Source organism: Rhinatrema bivittatum, chromosome 2, assembly GCF_901001135.1.
Source record: "Rhinatrema bivittatum chromosome 2, aRhiBiv1.1, whole genome shotgun sequence".
In the NCBI taxonomy this organism is placed as follows: Eukaryota; Metazoa; Chordata; class Amphibia; order Gymnophiona; family Rhinatrematidae; genus Rhinatrema; species Rhinatrema bivittatum.
In genome coordinates, this window is record NC_042616.1 from 459466108 (window position 1) to 459485043 (window position 18936).

General features: G+C 44.3%; 1 protein-coding gene across 1 annotated transcript in view; it reads left to right on the forward strand.

Moving 5' to 3' along the window:
- Positions 1–747: 747 nt before the first annotated feature.
- RBX1 (ring-box 1) overlaps positions 748–18936 on the forward strand; it is a 38602-nt gene continuing 20413 nt past the window's right edge. The window contains exon 1 of the mRNA XM_029590459.1: positions 748–913. Coding sequence (XP_029446319.1) covers positions 836–913 — 78 coding nt within the window. The 5' untranslated portion in view covers positions 748–835. The remainder of the gene's footprint in view (positions 914–18936) is intronic.

The following is an 18936-nucleotide window of genomic DNA, read 5'->3' on the forward strand; positions in this document are numbered from 1 at the left end:
GGACCCCCGTTTAGGGACAAATGGTCTGTTTTTGTGCAGCGGGTATGGATTTTTGTGATTGCAGGTTTGAAGTTTCTGTCTTGTGGGAAAAGGGTTTACATTATGGGGTATAATTAGTCGTTGATGTATTTGCTTATATATGATGTTTTTTGAATTGCTGTATTATTGCTGTTACTGCATTTTAGGATTTTATTGCGTTATGATAGTGCGCGTGGGGTTTTGACTTTCTCCAGGCCCAGGGAGATGGTGGGGAAGGGACTGGTATAAGTTAGGAAATAGCTTAATGTGGGGATGAAATTGTGATAACTATTTGTATTCTATTGTATATTTTTTTTGGTCTCCCGTAAGCTGCTTTGCGATCCTTTTAGGGAAGAAATGATGATTACACATGACCTTCGAAACCACGGCAGTCCCGTCTTTAGATCGTGATTGAAGGCTCACGCGCAACATTTCTGGACAAGGGTTGGCTCAAAGTACAAGGTATCAGAGAGCGCAAAGAATCCAGTTCTCTACAGCAACACCACAGTTACGGCAGGGCAGCGAGTGGGGAGAAGAAAAGATGCCCTTACAAATGCTCTGCCTTAACGTGCGACCTCCCAGCACTACAGCAGCAGCGCAGCAATCGGCTTTCCCGAAATCGCGCCTGCGCACATCCCTAGCAGCACAAGCTGCGAGCTCCGCCCCTTACTGCGCCTTTAACAAGTTCATTTCGCTCCTCCTTTTTTGTCCCCCTCGTCATCTCCCCACTGCTCAGGGAAGGGAGATTGGGCGGGGCGAATGCCCTCTCTAGCGCAAGGGCAACTACGTAATAGAGAGACCCGGAACCGTTTCCAAAATGGCGGCTGCAATGGATGTGGACACCCCGAGCGGAAACAACAGTGGCGCCAGCAAGAAGCGCTTTGAAGTGAAAAAGGTACGACAGGTGGCGGCTCTCAGACGGGAGGGGTTGAGGGCAGAGGTGGAGTCAATGCTCCCCGTGAACAGCTGTTTTGGGAGCCGTGATATCCTCGCCTTGGCCCGGGCTTGATGCCGCCGGTGCTCCAAGGGGCTGGTAATATCTGAGGTTCGAGGCTGCGCGGTGGGATCGGGGGCGGGCGTTCGTGCACTGACGGAATGGGTGTGGAACCAATGGGAGCGCAGCTTTGTCGAGGACCCGGCTTTGTTGGAACCACCCGGGGGGGGGGGACGAACCCACAGGAAAAGGGAGCGCAGGCCTCCTTCCTCTCACGAGTCGTTTCCCTCTGTATTGGAGGCTCCGAGTCTTGCCTGTTTTATCTTTGCTCCAAGAGTACAACATCCCGCATAGTCACGGGGAGGCTGGAATAACCCATTAGTGCAGTGCGTGTCATCTCTAGTTAAAGGGATTTGGCCGTTATATTTGGGGAAAATGAAGTTTCTTACCTGTAACAAGTGTTCTCTGTGGAGAGGAGTCGCAAGCAGCCACACAATTGGATGATCTCAGCCTTCAGCACTGAATTCGGGCATGCTCTTCTTTATATGTTCAGAAGCTTCCAGAACTGAAACTGAGCATGAGAGGACATTCCTTCTTAACCGTTGTCTTCAAAGATATTTTCAGTTTCAGTCCAATAACTTCTCTCCTAATCCTAATTTATTTCACATTGTTTCTATACTGTATATACAACACCCTGACCAAGGCGGTTCACAATATACAAAAATAAAATCAATATATTAGCTTTCTGGGGAGGTTAGAGGGATTGTGTGGCTGTTTATGTTGCTCTCCATCGAGAACACCTATTACAGATGTTGTGCACCCTTGGGTCAGCCACTGGATGAGCCTTCCATCCCTTTCTGCCCCTCCCAACCTGATGCAGCCATTTAAACATTTAGTGTGGTCATTTTTGTGATTTAATTTTAGAGTAGTGAGGATGCAATTTTCCTACTCCCTGGTGAGGCCTCCCAGCCTCCTCATGAGCTTTATGTTTGAAGAGGTTCCTCTCTGTGCACACCCTTTTAGTTTTGTGAGATATTTTTGCTGGATCCCCTATCAGGATTCCCGTGAAAGGGATGAAAACCCATAAACCCATTATACTACCTAGGTGAGGCAAAGACCAGTGACAGTACCGACTGCATAATATTTTTGATGGCCAAGTTGTATCCTGATTTTTCCAGAATAGACAGCTGCTTAAACCTTGCATCCTTTGGAGAAGGATTCCCCCCCCCCCGGACACCAAAGTCAAGAGCTAAAGACCTGTGAGCCCTAATCTGCTACCTAGATGGGGCAAGCCCCAGTGATACTGAAGCAGCAATCTCACCAAGAGATTTTTTCAGATGGCTTGTGGGGAAACGTTTTACCCATGTCTCCCCAGTAGGGTTCCAGGGCTGGGATAGCCTGGGTTCCCACATTCTAAAGACTTTTCCTGCCAGAGAAGGCATTATCACCAACACTTGAAATAGGAGGACCAAGATCTCTGGAGTTGCCCACCCAGATCTTCACCCTATGGGACCAGAACAGGCTGGGTGACTGTGAATAAACTGGACTCAGGACTTTCTGTTTTAAGGGACTCCTCCAATAGGATTCCTGTTTGGCCTGCTGGGAAAGCTTTGTGCACTTTAAAACCACCATGGGAAGCTTTGCCCAGATACCTGAGATAAAGGACACCTACCCAGAAGAGAAAAAAAAATACCCTTGTACATCAGTCAGCTGAAATTTCGCCTTTATAAAAAAATGGGCTTTAAATGTTAAAGAATTAGTAAATGTTTATTCCCTGTACTTTCCCAGATCAGCCCAGAGTCCTGGGTTTTGTCTCCCTTCCAGTAGATGGAGAGAGAGAGAGTTTCGCTGACACTGGCATATAACTTGGTGTGCCACCTGCAGTCCGCCAGTATTTATCTGTCTCCAGCAGATTTATTTATTTATTTAAAGATTTTATATACCGACATTAGTGGGGAACATCATACCAGTTTACATAAGAACTAAAAGCAGGTGGAAACAAGAATGGAGCAGGATAAAAAACAGTAAAACTTTATACAGTAAACAGTACGACTTTATACAGGCTCAGTTGATATGGGGGGTAGATAGTGGTGGTGCAATTCCTGCAGTCGTAGTAACTTAAAAAAAAAAAAAGAAGAGGATTATAATTTAAAACTGGAAGACTTCCTCCCAGAAGGTTAGTAGGTCCTGGTGGGACCATCCCTTCTGATTGAGGCTTGGACGAATAAGAGGTTGGAAGCCCCTTCTTTGCTTCAGTCCTTTCGCTTTCAAGGGGAGGGGGCATAACTGGTGATGCTGGTTCCCTCCCCCCCCCTCCAAGAGGACGACTAGCACTGCAGACCTGCTCCAGGGAAATGTTTGTTTGTTTATCTTTTAAAGTTTGATTTAAAAAAAAAAGTATGAAATGTTTCCCTTTCTTTTTTATCTGGGCTCATTAACAGTGTGGCGGGGGGAGTTGCAGGCGGCTTAGTGGGGGATCCATTCCTCTTTATATTTCTTTTTGCAGCAGCAGTCGTTTTCGCGTGGCAGTAGACCACCGGGGGCCGTGCCGCGCGGCAGTTACTGTGTAGCCTGTCGAGAGGCGCGCATGCATCTCTTTCAAAGTGGAATCTGTTCCTGATGCAGCTCCAGGGGAGTGGGCAGCTCGGGGACGGCATAGAGACTGGTGGAAAGGCATTTGGCACCCGCAGGGTCTGAGACGGTTGCCGATGCAGGTGATGGCGTCTTCCCGTTTTTAGCAGGTGCGGTGGCCATCTTGGTTTTCTTCTCTGCAGCTGCTAAAAAGGCAGAGGAAGAGGGACCTCTTTCCCCCACCACTCTTCCCGGTCGACAGAAGACCCGCAGATGCCCGGGAGTCCCAGGTACCTCTGTTTGAGAAGGATGAGGACTTCCTGGGTCAAGATTCTGAGGATACTGCTGCTTTTCCTCTTGATTTCATGCTGCTTCTTCATAAGCATATCTTACGAGGAAGGCCATGGGAAATAGATTTTCCAAGAGTGAGAATCTACAGCATCAGGGTCCTAGCAAGCGGTCCAAAGGTCGTGACCGGGTGGGTTGACCAGGGTTTGGCAAGTCCTAAGTCAGACTACCCATTCCATAAACGCATTTGAGCCATCGGGAGAGTCGGATGGTGGGGAGCCTCTGGTGGAGGTACCTCAGGGGGCAAATATTCCTCTGGACCATCAGGATCCAGGTGAGGATCAAACCCTGGAGACCATCTGAAGGTTTGTCTGTTTCACAGAGAAGAGCTATGGCCTCTGATACCTTGTGTCCTGAAGGAGCTCGGGATAAAGGAGCCACAGGATGGATCTGACCATGAGGAAGTGGACTCGCTCATGGAGGGCTTAAGAGATCCGACGAAGGCCTTTCCTTTTCATAAGTCTGTGAAGAAACTGGTGTTTCGGGAGTGTGTGAGACTCCACAGACAGGCTTGAAGATGGGCAAAGCTATGGATAAGCTGTATCCCTTGCCGGAGGACACATTGGATTTATTGCAGCTGCCGAAGGTGGATGCCTCTGTTTTGGGCTGTTACGAAAAAGACGACTATTCCTGTTTCTTCTTCTGCTGCGCTTAAGCATATAAAAAATAAGAAGCTAGAGGTCCATCTCCAAAAGATTTTTCAGGTGTCTACCCTGGGTTTTCAACCGCAGTATACAGCAGCTTTATGCTTCAGGCTGGTTTGCGCTAGGTGTAGCAATTACAGTCTGGTAAGGCAATGTCAGCGGCAGAGTCCAAGCAGGCTGAGTGACTGGAAGCTGTGGTAGCCTATGGAACTGATGCATTGTATGATCTCCTCCACACTTTCTTTAGGACTAAGATGTCTGCAGTCTTGGCCAGGCAGCTCCTTTAGTTGCTGAACTAGTCAGAGGATATTTGGTCTAAGTCTCAGTTTGGGAGCTAGTAAAGCAGCTGGGTGTGAACTCCCAGGGATGGTGAGGTCCTGGTGGGGCCATCCCCCTGATTTTGAGGCAGACTAGCAGCGGGGTTGGTGACCCTTCTAGTAGCTCGGTCTGTGGGGTGTACATCTGGTAATCCAGATCCCTCATCCCCCACAAGACAATGGTGGAACCTGCTGGCAGTTCTGCACTACAAGCCCAGTGGAGCAGTGAAATATCCCTTTTATACAGTTTCTCCTGGGCTGGCTTGCTAAAGTTTGGCAAAAGGCGACTGATATCGCCAGTGGTCTGGTTCCTTTCTGATCTGACATGCAGCCTGTGCTCCTGGAACCTGAACCTCTACACCAAAGGAGAGTATTGGTTTCTATGTATCTTTATTTGTTCTCAGAGAGTAAAATAAAACCAAGGAACTAGATAGAGGAATCTGTGCAGCAGCAAGGTTCCAGAGGGGAAGGCTACCTCAGCAGCTTGGGGAGCTCAGCAATGGTGTGTTTGGTTTAGCAGCTTCTCTGTCTGCGGAGGAGGCTAGGTGTTGGCTTTCTGGCACTGAGGATCTGTCCCAGTGCTTGCCGTTGTAGTGCCGCAGGTGCAGGGAGGAACAGTGTGTGCATACAGCAAAAGCATTCAGGAATCTGCGTCTAGCATGACCGCACCGGTAGACCAAGCCTCACAGGTGACAGGGAAAGCTTCAGTCCTAGACCCCATCAGCATGAAAACAGCTGCCATTTTTGATTCTCTATCAGCTTTGGTGAGAGAGGCAGGGGAATCCCTTTCTCAACTATCGCTGGTGGTTCCTTGTCCCGCAGAAGCGCAGAGAGGGACTTGCACTGAGGAGGAGTCTCTCTGGTTCTGGTAGGGGTCTCCAGCTGGTTTTAACTGGCTTATATGCAAAGTTTGTTTAGCAGGATGCTGGCTCTTGGCCTCAGTCTCCATGAATTCTCAGCCAGTCAAGAGGCTTAAGCTGTTGAGCAGCTCTACAGGCCGATGATTTTTGATGCCGGATGTTAAATGTATCCGGGCCTAAATGCACAGAAGGTGCAAGCAAAATTTACTTAGCCATGTGGTAGTCCACGGCAGTGGTTCTTTTTCCGTGTGAGTAGGCATGTGCACACAGTCTTGCTAGGTGGTGGTTGCATGCGCAGAGACCGTGTGCATAAGGCCACGACCTAGATTTAAGCTTGTACGTCTGTTTCCTAGTCCTGAGCGTGTATTTGCGATTGTACTTGAGCGAGCATTTGTGTAAGTACTTGTATGCATAAGGCCGCAACTTAGACTGGAGCGTATATTTGCACAGCTACTTGTGTACATACGAGCATGGCCTATACGAGCCTGTATTTGCGCATGTACTTGTGCTTGTATGACCACGACCTAGTCTTGAACGTGTATTTGTGCGCATCCTGGAGGGGTGTGTGTGTGTGTGCGACCAGGTAGCATTGGTGTGCGCACAGGAGGCCACCTAGAGCCAAAGTTCAGGAGAGCTAGGCGCAGGGGATTAACAGGTCCAAGTGCCTTGCTATCTATGAGACTTGCCATCTGATAGCAAGAACATGATAAAAAAAAACTGAACCTAGCTCCTCACTCAATTGACATCATACCCATAATGGAATTAAAAAAAACTAGCCAACATAGTAGCTCCAACTTTAACTAAAACCATCAACCTTTCCCTTGATGAATGATCAATGCCAGATACCCTGAAAGGAGCCATTATCAAACCAATCATTAAGAAAAAGAACCTAGACCCCCTAAATCTGAGTAACTATAGACCAGTTTCCAACCTATCACTAATAGCCAAACTAATTGAAAAAAAACCAGTCCAAAACCAATTATCAAACCACTTAGAAAGTAATAACATATTATATCCTGCACAACATGGATTCCGCAAACATTACAGTACTGAGACACTACTACTAGCCCTATCAGACAATATCTTAAGAGGCTTTGATACAGGAACACATTACATTCTGGTACTATTGGATCTCTTTGCAGCTTTTGACACCGTAAACCACAAAATACTAATCAATAGACTAAAAGAAATAGGACTCAATAACAAAACAATAAACTGGTTCGAGTCATACTTAAGTAATAGATGTTTCCAAGTTCAAATAAAAAATACACTATCAGACAAAATCAAACTACAAACTGGAGTCCCACAGGGTTCAGCCCTGTCCACAACACTCTTCAACATTTACCTCCTCCCAGTAGGTCACCTACTCGCAGGACTTGGAATAATACATTACATATATGCAGACAACATACAACTACTGTTACCCACCGTAAACAATATTGAGGAAACAATGAAGCTAGCCAATATATATCTTGAAATAATCAAACAACTCCTAAATCAAATGGAACTCATAATAAACATTGATAAAACTGAATTCTTACACCTAGAACGAAAAAATATACACCCTATACAACCTACAATTGCAATAAAAAATAATCTAACCATAGAGTTGGCAGCAAAAGTACGGAATCTAGGGGTAATAATTGACCCAGAGCTAAACATGAAACACATTTCACAGAAATTAAAAGAAGGGTATGCCAAACTAATGGTACTCAGACTAAAACCCCTGCTAATGCTGAACAATTTTCACACAGTGCTATAGGCAATGATATTCATGAGCACAGACTACTGTAACTCTCTGCTATTAGGGCTACCTCAAGTTACCATTAGACCACTCCAAATATTGCAAAATTCTGCAGCTAGAATTTTGACAGGCAAAAAGAAAAGACACCACATCACAGGAACACTTGCTGAACTACACTGGCTTCCAATCGAACAAAGAATACAATACAAGTCACTGTGTATAATTCACAAACTAATCCATGATGAAAAGGCCAACTGGCTTAACACAGCACTGCGTGTACATGTTCCACACAGAAACCTGAGATCTGCTAATAAGGCTCTACTAACTGTTCCTTCTGTTAAATCAGCACGCCTCACTCAAGTAAGGGAGAGAGCACTATCACTGGCTGGACCTGTTCTGTGGAACTCCATGTCACTCGAAATAAGGCTGCAGACAAATTTGAAACTATTTAAAACTAAGCTGAAAACATGGCTTTTTAAACAAGCTTTCTTGAAAGACAAAGGAGGAAAACAGTCGATAGATAAGGACGCATCAAGCAATCAGTTTTTTTTCTTTTATATCTCCAAATACATATTAACGTAGATTTGAACCACTTTACAGTTTCCTAACTGTCATTTAACACATAGTCTCTATTATTAAAATGTTACCGTTCTATGTTGGCACATGTTTAATTTGTAATCTATATCAATTATAATATTTTCTTATTGTGCCTTTCTGTAAACCGTTGTGATGGTGAATTAACTTAACGATGTATAGAAGAGTTTTTAAATAAATAAATTCAGTCCTCACTCTCCATTTGTGTTAGCGATTTGACTACTAAAGTGTTTGCCCATGTTGAAACATCCTCTTTGCCTTTGATGTCTCTGGAGGGGGAGTGGATTAGGAGACAAGGCAATGGTCAGTTCTCCTCCCTTGTTCCAGAGGGCAGAAACAGTGCTCCCTTGGCCGTAAGGGATTCTCCTGTATGATTTTCTGCTGTGGCCGCTGGTGGGCAGTGTCTTATGGTAGGTAGAGAGTCATCCAGGGGAAGTGATTTTGATAGTGCTGGAGTGGCCTAGTCTGAAGATTGATTCAGTCTCGCAGTGGACGGGCTGCAGTGGCTTGCTCATCTCTCCAACCTCTTACATCAAGGTCCCATGTTTTCAGATCAGGCAGCTCGCTTCTGTTTCACTGCTTGTTTTTTTGGGAGCAAGCATTTGAAGGGTAAAGGATTTATTTTTATTTATTTTTAGATTTTTATATACCGGTGTTCCTGTATTAAAATACAGATCACATCGGTTTACATTGAAACATAAAAATTATGCCAAGAGGCGGTACATATAACAAGGTTATAGAACTTGGAAAACAGGGAAAACAGATTCAAAAAATAACATTGAGAAAATTGTAAAGTCTCTTTGAGAATCCAAATCATAAAATAAGGCGTAACTGTCTAAGTTAAATGTGATCTGCAGAAGGGATTGGAATCAATGTCAAGTAATATAAAAAGAACATGAATATTGCGATGGTGAGAAAATCTTAATAGCTGGAGGTGAAAAAAATGATCATAGTTCTGGAAAAGCTTGGCTAAAGAGCCAGGATATCTCAAGGATGTCCCTTCCATCCTGTTGCAGGCCAGAAGAACTTTGACATCTTATGCGGGTGTGGAGAGTTGGTTTTTTTTTAGTTTTGGTGCAAAGAGTGGAGTGTTACTCCTATTCGAGTGTTGGTGGTGCACATTTTCTCCTTATGAGGATTGGTAAAACGATTGGTAAAAACTCATAATAAAAACTTTTTTTAAATATATCCGAAGCAAGAAACTTGTGAGGGAGTCGGTTGCACTGTTAGATGACCAAGAGGTAAAAGGGGCTCTTAGGGAAGATAAGGCCATTGCAGAAAGACTAAATTCATTCTTTGCTTCTGTGTTTGCTAATGAGGATGTTGGGGAGATTCCAGTTCCGGAGATGGTTTTCAAGCGTGATGAGTCAGACGAACTGAACCAAATCACTGTGAACCTGGAAGATGTAGTAGGCCAGATTGACAAACTAAAGAGTAGCAAATCACCTGGACGGGATGGTATGCATCCTAGGGTTCTAAAGGAGCTAATAAATGAAATTTCAGATCTTTTAGTTAAAATTTGTAACCTATCATTAAAATCATCCATTGTACCTGAAGACTGGAGGGTGGCCAATGTAAACCCAATATTTAAAAAAGGCTGCAGGGGCGATCTGGGAAACTATAGACCAGTGAGCCTGACTCCACTGCTGGGAAAAATAGTGGAAACAATTCTAAAGATCAAAATCACAGAGCATATAGAAAAACATGGTTTTAATGGAACATGGATTTACCCAAGGGAAGTCTTGCCTCACAAATCTGCTTCATTTTTTTTGAAGGGTTCCACAGAGGAATCACTAATCGGCGCAGTGAACACTTTACAAGAGTTAATGAAGCATCAGGATTTAGATTAAATATAGAGAAATCAGAGCTGATAAATATATCTACCACTCCTGTAGTCTCATCTCGCTTAAGACAAGCTTTCCCCTTCAAATGGGCTACTCGGAAGATCAAATATCTAGGGGTCTACATCAGTAACACTTTAGAGGATCTATATAAACTTAATTATACACCTCTCCTTAACAAAATCTTTTATGATCTAGACTCCTGGGCTGGACTTTCTCTATCTTGGTTTGGTAGAATTGCCGCCATAAAAATGAATGTTACCACGCATCTGCTACCTGTTTCAGTCCCTGCCAATTAACTTAGCCGTGTTAAAACAATGGCAGAAGCGACTCTTTGCATTTATCTGGAAACGAAGATGACCTAGAATTGCCAGGAATATTATGCTTAGGCCGAAATTAAAGGGTGGCCTAGGGGTACCTTGCCTTGATTGGTATTATGCGGCAGCACAACTTAGAGTAATATTCAGCTGGAACAAAAAGAGGGAACCTAAGCCTTAGGTGATATTAGAACAGGCCATAATAGAGACAATGCCATTATGTGCAATGATATGGCAATCATGGGAGATGTGGCTCCCCATCCAAACAATGTCTCCTGCCACAACTACTACTTTAAAAATCTGGCAGCGATGGCGAACGAGATTGGTAGGTCATCAGAGATACTTTTTTAGTTCCGCTATCCATCACAATCTCTTATTCCCACCAGGATGAGAAGCCAGTTCTTTTTTTCACATGGGCCTAGAATGGGATTACCCAACTAGGACAGTTTTGGGAATCTGGTACATTGTTAGATTTCTCAACCCTGAGGGACAGGCTACACCTAACCCTATCAGACGCGTTCCCATATCTTCAATTACGGCACTTCATGTCATTGGAGGGCATCAGTAAAGAACTGTTGCTAGGCAAGATACAATTTGAAAACTGGTGTGACCAGGCTGATAGAATGAAGGGTCTGATCTCTTGCATATATAGGTACCTTAATTCAGACCCAGTGGCCAAGCCGTCGTTTGTCAGGACATGGGAAAAAGATCTGACTAGTTTTCACGTAGATAAGAAGCTGAATTAGCCATGCTGTTTGGGTACGTCTTCCGTGCCACTAGGTGTAGGGTAGTCCGGCCCATTAATGCGTCATCCTTTGCCTGTCTATCCAAGCAGTATTGGGATGTGAAAGTGTGTAGTGATGACCATGTTGCCGCTTTACAAATGTCTATGATCAGAAAATCATGTAGATGAGCCATCGAGGCTGCTAGCGCACGTACTTAGTGCGCTTTTGGAGTTGTACGTAGAGTCTGCAAGCGTTGCTGGTAGCAGAATCGAATGCAATTGGAAATCCAGATGGATAGAGTTCTTTTCGTTACTGGATGTCCTTGTGCGTTCGGATTGAAGGAAAGAAAAAATTGAGATGATCTGGTAGGTGAATGGGTGCACTGCTTATAGCAGGCAAGCGCACACTTGCAGTCCAAAGTGTGTAGCTTTTTCTCATTATCATTCGTATGAGGTTTTGGTTGAAAAAGAGGTACGGTTATGGTTTGGTTGATGTGGAAACTAGAAATCTCCTTTTGTAGGAATTTGGGGTGAGTTCGCAAAGTCACCTTGTCATGGTAAAATTGAAGATAAGGGGGTAGTGGGCTAAGGCTTGTAATTCACTAACCCGTCGTGCAGAAGTTAAAGCTACTAGAAAGAGTACTATCGGAGATGACAAGTGTCTAATGGTTCAAAGGGTGGAAGCATTAGTTGTTCAATGACAATATTAATGTCCCACGATACCAGTGGTTTCTGTAAAGGCGAACGTAGGCGTAAGACACCCTTCATGAATCTGGATACTAGCTCACGACATGCGATGGGGTTTCCGTTGAGAGGTTTGTGGAAAGCTGCTATAGTGCTTAAATGGACTCGAACTGATGATGTCACAAGGCCTCTCATGTAGAGCAAATGGAGGTAGGATAGAAGTTGTTCAGGTGAACAAGATAAAGGGTCAAAATCTCTGGTGGAACACCAGGCAGCATAGTGGTTCCATTTCCTATTGTGATTAAATCTTGTGGACTGTTTCCTAGAAGACAGTAAGATATCCTGAAGATCAGGTGAAATATCTAGGTGTTTGTATGCGATCCGTTCAATCTCCACACTGTGAGGTATAGGGACGAGTGAAGCAGGTGAAGAAGAGATCCCTTGTCCTGGATGAGTAGTTGGGGGCTGCTGCCCAGGGGTATGGAGGGGGGGGGGGGTCGCAAATTGAAAGGTACAATAGGTAGCTGTACTAGGGTTGTCTTGGCCATGCTGATGCTATTAGAATTAAATCCGCTTGGTCTTCTATGCATCTCTGGATCGTGCGGGATATGAGCAGAATCGGAGGGAACGCATAAAGGAGGTCGTGCGACCAACTCACTAGAAAAGCATCCGGGGTGAGTCGATGAGGGCTCAGGTAGACTGAACAAAAGGCTTCCAGTTTCCTGTTGTTCTCTGTTGCAAAGAGGTCTATAAATAGGGAGACCCCATACGGAGAAGATTTGTTGAACGATTGCCTGGTCTAGTTCCCATTCGCAGGGATGAAAAATTCTGCTGAGCTTGTCCACTCTGGAGTTTTGGATGCCGGGCAAATAAGTTGCTTGAAGAGAAATGCATCTCTGATGAGCCCATTCCAGGATCAGGACAGTTTCTTTGCAAAGGTTCCATGAACCGGACCCTCCTTCCTTGTTTATGTAGAACATTGTTACCTGGTTGTCTGTGTGAATCATTACAATCGTCTCACGTAACAATACTTTGAAGGCTCAAAGGGCGTTCTTCACTGCTTTGAGTTCTAGGAGGTTTATGTGTTGTGTTGTTAAGTGATCCAGATGAGCTCCCCAATCCTTGGGGGACGCATCTCTGGTGAGTATTATCTGATGACGAAGAGGTCATAGGGGCGAGCCCGTCTGTAGCGTTGACAGAGAAAGCTACTGATGTGTTCTCCGTGAGGAGTTAGCAATCTGTTGTCAATCTGTTAACAAAGCTCTGTAGAGAAAGCTAGGAGTTAGCAATCTGTCAGAAAGTTCTGTTGTTAAAGCTGGTATTTAGCAATCTGTTGTTGTTTAGAATAGTTGTGGGTGGATCTTTGGACTAGTGGCAGGTGACTATGCCCTCGGGGGAAATCCCGAGAGGGACCACTGGTCAGGCTTAGTGTAAGAGACAGATACACACTAGTTCTTTTATTAGACAATATAGTAAACCACCAGAAGTGGCAGTAGTGAGCTGGAAGCGCCCGGCTGGGCTGTAGTCCCTCAGGTATTGGAACAGCGATCCCAGGGTGGCTGAGCTGTAGAGAAACTAAGAAAGTGAGTAGGCAGTATATGCAGAGTTCTGGAACAAGTCCTTGATGGTAACACTCACACAACAGTCTCTTAAGGCAGCCCAGGAGATGGTATGCATTAGGCCCTTGAGGAGCAAGTACCTGGACCCAGGGAAAGCTATGAGAGAGAGATGGAAACTCACGATGTTGTAAGCAGCGATGACTTCTTAGCAGAAGTGATATACAGGAGCAAGTCCAGGATGTGGGCCCTCGAGGAGCGAGTACCAGTTCCGGACTGCGACCTGAAAAAAAAAAAAAAGAGAGAGCGAGGCCCCCGAGGAGCAGGTACCTCTAGTGAATTCCGAAGAGGCAGAGTAGCTAGGGTTGCGGAGAGAGAATCCCATCCGCAGAGACCAAACCCTTGCTAACTCGTCTTGTTAGCGAAAACTGAGACCTTAAATATCAGGAGCTGGTGACGTCATCTCAGGGGGACGCCCCTGAGGTTCGCCCAAACGCTGGTACATGAGTCGGGTCACGCGCGTGCACTCTTAGGCATCTGGTCAACATGGCGGCTTGCAGCGTCGAGCCGGTCCGGGAACGCCAGAGGAGGACAGCCTGGAGACGCCGCAGCAGCTAGCCTTCCATCAATCCTGAAGGGAGTCGCCAACGAGGTAAGGTGGGTGGAGCAGAGACATCGGACAGCGACTGACACAACAGCCACCGTAGGACGTCTCTTTTCATATTATCTGTCAAGGTAATTGGAGTAGAGAGTGGATGAAGGAATTGGATCCATTGTGACTTTAGGCCCCATTGCATCCGATGCGTGTGTGAGGGACAACATATATGGCTGCTGCCATGTGTCCCAGAACACTTAGTATCTGGTGAGCTGTCATGTATGTGCTGTACAGTAGATCTGTAGAGAGGAGAGGGTTAGAGCTCTCGGATGAGGGAGGAAAGCTTTGTCCTGAATTGTGTCTATGAGGGCGCCTATGAATTGCAAAGTCTGAGTGGGCTCCAGGTTCGACTTTTCGTAATTTATGAGAAGACCTAGGTTGTCGAGGCAAGAGATCATGAGAAGAAGATTGGATCTCAGTAAGTCTCAATTGGGTGCTACTAGAAGCCAATCGTCCAGATAAGGGAATATTTGCACCCCCTGACGACTAAGGTGTACCACCGCCACTGCGAGACATTTGGTAAAAACTCTGGGGGCAGAAGAAAGGCCAAAAGGAAGGACATTGTATTGAAAGTGCTGGTTGTCCACTTGGAAGCATAGGTACCACCAGGAATTGGGGTGCATTGGAATATGTGCATACGCATCCTTCAGATCTAGCAAACACATCTAATCCCCTGATTGAAGATAGGGAAGGATGGATTTGAGCGAAGTCATTTTGAATTTCTCCCTGTAGATATGTTTGAGGGATCGCAGATCCAAGACTGGACGCAGACCTCCCGATTTCTTGGGAATTAGGAAATATTGGGAATAGAATCCCTGACGGAATCCTTTGGAAGGTAATTTCTGAATGCAATTGTTGTGCAGAAGCATTTGAAGTTCTTTCAACAGAGGTTCTTTGTGAGATGTTAATTGCTTCTGTGGAACCCAATGAGGAAGGGTCGGGAGGGAGGAAAAGTGAAGGATATAACCCTGGCGGTATGATAGTAAGGACCCATTGATCCATGGTTTTTGATTCCAGGCTGGTAGATACCTGGTTAATCTGCCTCCCAAAGGAGAGGGTTGTGATGGTGGCGAAGGTAGGTTCAAAAACTGATTGAGGCTTTGCGGGTGGAGGATCCACCTGTCGTCGTGGTGGACGGGCAGCCCTCGCACGTTGACATGGTGCTTGAAATTGAATACAGAAAGACATAAAACACTTGTTCAAACAGGCCTATGACTTAACTAATACCCAACCATCAATCATTTAAGTGACAGTTAAGTTAAATTACCTCCCACAATTAGACTAACAATAGAGCTTAACAGTGCTGCTATACAAGCATATTATATTTGATTAATATGTGTCTACGAAGGTTAAGTTACGTTATTTTATGTTTTTATGTTTATTAATTTGTACCATTACTTGTTATTTTTAAAGTTAATATTAGATTTTGATTCTTTTAAATTATCATTTTAAGGTCATTTTAATTTTTGCAATGTATTATATTATAGTTTATTTTAATATGGTAAATTTTAAACTGGCTTAATTAGATTGAAATTTTTTACGACCGCTATGTACACCATCTTGATTGCTCGTCAGACAGACGGTATATAAATTAGATAGATAAATAAATAAAACCATCATGGTATTAACGAACAATCAAGTTGGTCATGTTCTACATAAACAAGGAAGGTGAGTCCAGTTCCAAGATACTTTGAAAGGAAGCAGTGCTTACATTAGAATGGGCACTAGCCCATTCCATATGCGCACTAACCCGAAAATCGGCCCCCGAAAAAAAAACAAAAAACCCCCGAACCACGGGAAAAAAGAAATTCCCGTGGAGGGGGGCCCTGAAATGAAGCCCAACACGAAAATTTTACCTGAAGCACATCTCTAGTTACAGCATGGCCCTTGATATGGAAATTTTAATCACAGCACTAATAGACTTTTTCTGCCACAGTTTAGACAGTGGGAAGAAGTATCTTCTAGGGTTTTCTGGGGGGGGGGGGGTTGTTTTTGTTTGTTTTTTTAGATCTCTCATCTGTCTTTGACAGGCTGGATCACCAGATTTTACTGTTTCGTCCTGAAGAAATTGGATTGTTTGGTCTTGTACTGTTCAGACAGATAAAACTTGAACCAGATCGAGCACACCAAATCAGAATCAATACCAGTTTTTCCTCTTGGTATGATATTCCCACTGGAGTTCCACAAGGTTCTGCTCTGTCTGCCTTATTGTTTTAATATCTGTTTAGCACCTATAGGCAAACTACTTGTGGGACTTGGTGGGGTTATTATATCTACACAGATGATATTCATTTCTTCTTTGAACTCCATCCTTCCTGGAATGACACCTTGAAAGTTCTGTTTCGCTACATGTTCACAGTTAGAGCTTGGATGACACATGGTAAATTATCCTTAAATTGAATGAAAACAGACGTTTTGGTTTTACAGATTACCTTCACCTCTGATTATTCCTACCACCTTTAATGTGTACAATGTGCCCTAGTCAATCTCACATCATATAAAAAGCCTTGGCATCTGGTTAGATTCCAGACTTTGCTTCCAAAGCCAAATTGAGGCAACAATTAGATCTGGTTCTTTTAAACCTGCATTTATTTCATGGCCTATGCTTAATGCTGATGACTTTCGCTCAGTTTTCCAGGTTTTAATTTTCATGCAGTAGTGGCGGAGTAAACACACACATATGGAGCAAAATATAACATAAATAATATGTGGCTAACATGAATCACTGATTACTACATCTCAAGAAAAAATCTTTTATCGTTTCCTATACAGCGTCACATCAAACCAATGCTAAACTCTTTTGTAGTTCAAAACCAGGAACCCCAACATGGTTGTGTTTCGCAAAAGGGCTGCGTTAGGGGGACAGAGTACTGTACATATCTTAAAAGTGAAGCTCACAATTGAGGACAGTCCTTAAAGGTGGCTATTGGTAAGAATAGAGGAGAGTATTCATTACATCTGTACGGGATGTAAGATCCGTGCTCGGGTGGAAGCTTGGTTTTAAATGTGCTTGTGTCTATAATGAGCAAACAAAGGCTAAGAAGGATTGTAGGGAGCGGAGTTCATACTGCAAGTCGGCAGGAAAAGCCGACCCCGGCTCGGAGTAAAATTAATTTTCTTGCGGGTCAAGATTCTAATGAGGATGTGGCAATAAGGGATAGCTTCGGAAATAGCAGGAAACGCTGGCCCCATCTCAAGGAAAAATTTTTTTATTATCTCTTGAGGGAAAGGCTCTGGCTGACTGATCAGATCATGCAAGAAACCTGTGCCATTATTTTCCTTTATACCTAATTTTATCTAGTTTCATTTGTACATGTCATTACTGAAATATCATGGGTGATATTGTGTCATTTCTGGATAAAAGGGCTACCAAATTGTGAAGAGTTTGCTCTAGGAGGGGAGCTTAATTACCCTAATTGTATATCCTGGAGAAGAGAATAGGGGAATATGATATACCTTCAAATATCTCAAGGGTACAAATGCGGCAAATTTATTATTTTTTTTTTCTGGAAAAGAAGTTGAAGAACAAGTGTTATGATATGAGGCTGAGTGGTATAGGGTTAGGAATAATAAAAGAACTGTTTAAGAAAGGGTGACTGATGCATCAGGCAGTGTCACTGGAGGTAGAGGCAAAACAGTGGAATTCAAGAAATCTGAATCCTAGTAGTAGGAAAATGAAAATAAAGCTGAAGATCAACTAGGGTCTTACAGTATTACAGAACATAGAGAAAATGGGCAGACTAGATTTAACGTCTGGATTTTTATTAAAGTGTGTACACATTCTTTAAGGCTTCTGATGCTATAATGTATGGCTAGAAACCTTATTACATCACTGTTTTTACAGAAAAGAGAAGTTGGGCCTTAGTCTGTTTGATTCTCTGAGACTTGCTAGCTGTTTCACTTGCATTTTGACTGAACAATGGAGAATTCTGTTACAAGACTTGTTTTTTAAAACTAGATGAAATGATGTGTGTAAAGGGATGTATGGCACAACTTTCTCAGCCTGGCCATTCAACAATATACTACTTAAGGTAAAAGTGTAAGGGTACTATAGTATGTTGCAAGATAATCAGTTGAAAGAGGGTTTTCCCCGTCAATAGCAGGCTAATTTAGCCATGCTGTATGGGAGCGCGTCGCGACCCTTGTAGGCGGAGCTTCCCTCAGTGAACACAGAGCTTGAACTCTGTGCAGCTGCGCGGTGTGTTCCCGCGCGAATCAGCCATCTCCTCCTCAGTCTCTTTTTTTTCCACGGACCGAACGTACGCGGGCTTTTTTCTCTCAGTGAAATTTTTTCAAACTACGGGTTTTTTCACGATTTTTTTCTTTCTCAAATGGCTCCGAAACCATTGGGTTTCAAATATTGCCAATGCGGTAAAATTATGTCCATTATGGATGGACATAATTACTGCTATATTTGCCTTAGGCCCGATCACGACCAGGGATCTTGTCGTGATTGTGGACGGATGTCGTCCCCCCCCCGGGTGCGCCGGCAATGAGCGGAACGAATGGACTGGCTTAGGACATCGGGCTCGTATGCCCCGGCGCCGTCGACGCAGTCTTCGCCTGGCCGGGTTAAGAAATCATCAATGCATCACAAACAGGCCTCCTCCCTGGGACAACGGGAGAAGCCGCATTTGGGGCCTAGGTCTACCTCACCTGCAGTGCCCAAGGAAACACAACAGGGGTCTCAAACTATTCCCCCTAGTGCAAAAAGTCTTCTGCTTCATCCGTGTAACAGTAACGATGCCTTGAGGCTCTTCGCGCCTCATGGCATCGTTACTGTCGACGCATGAAAGAAAGAAAAAAAGGTGAAAGAATCCATCTGGAACTGAGAGGGGAGGAGCAGTGTGTGATCCTTGATTGGGAGACCCGCCCCCCCCTGATGTCACTGAGGACTGTGACGGACGTTAAACGGCGCCATAACACCAGGCGTCACACGCTGAAGGGGCACTCCCCTTTGTGCTTCCCTTCGTGCATCCCGTAGTGTTAGCCATTCCCCATGTTCTTTTATATCCCTTGTTAACAATCCCCATATTTAAATGTTTAATGATTTGACAAAGGTAACGCATAAGTTCCTGCAAATTTTGTTTAAATGTAAACCGATGTGATATGTAAAATCGAACACCGGT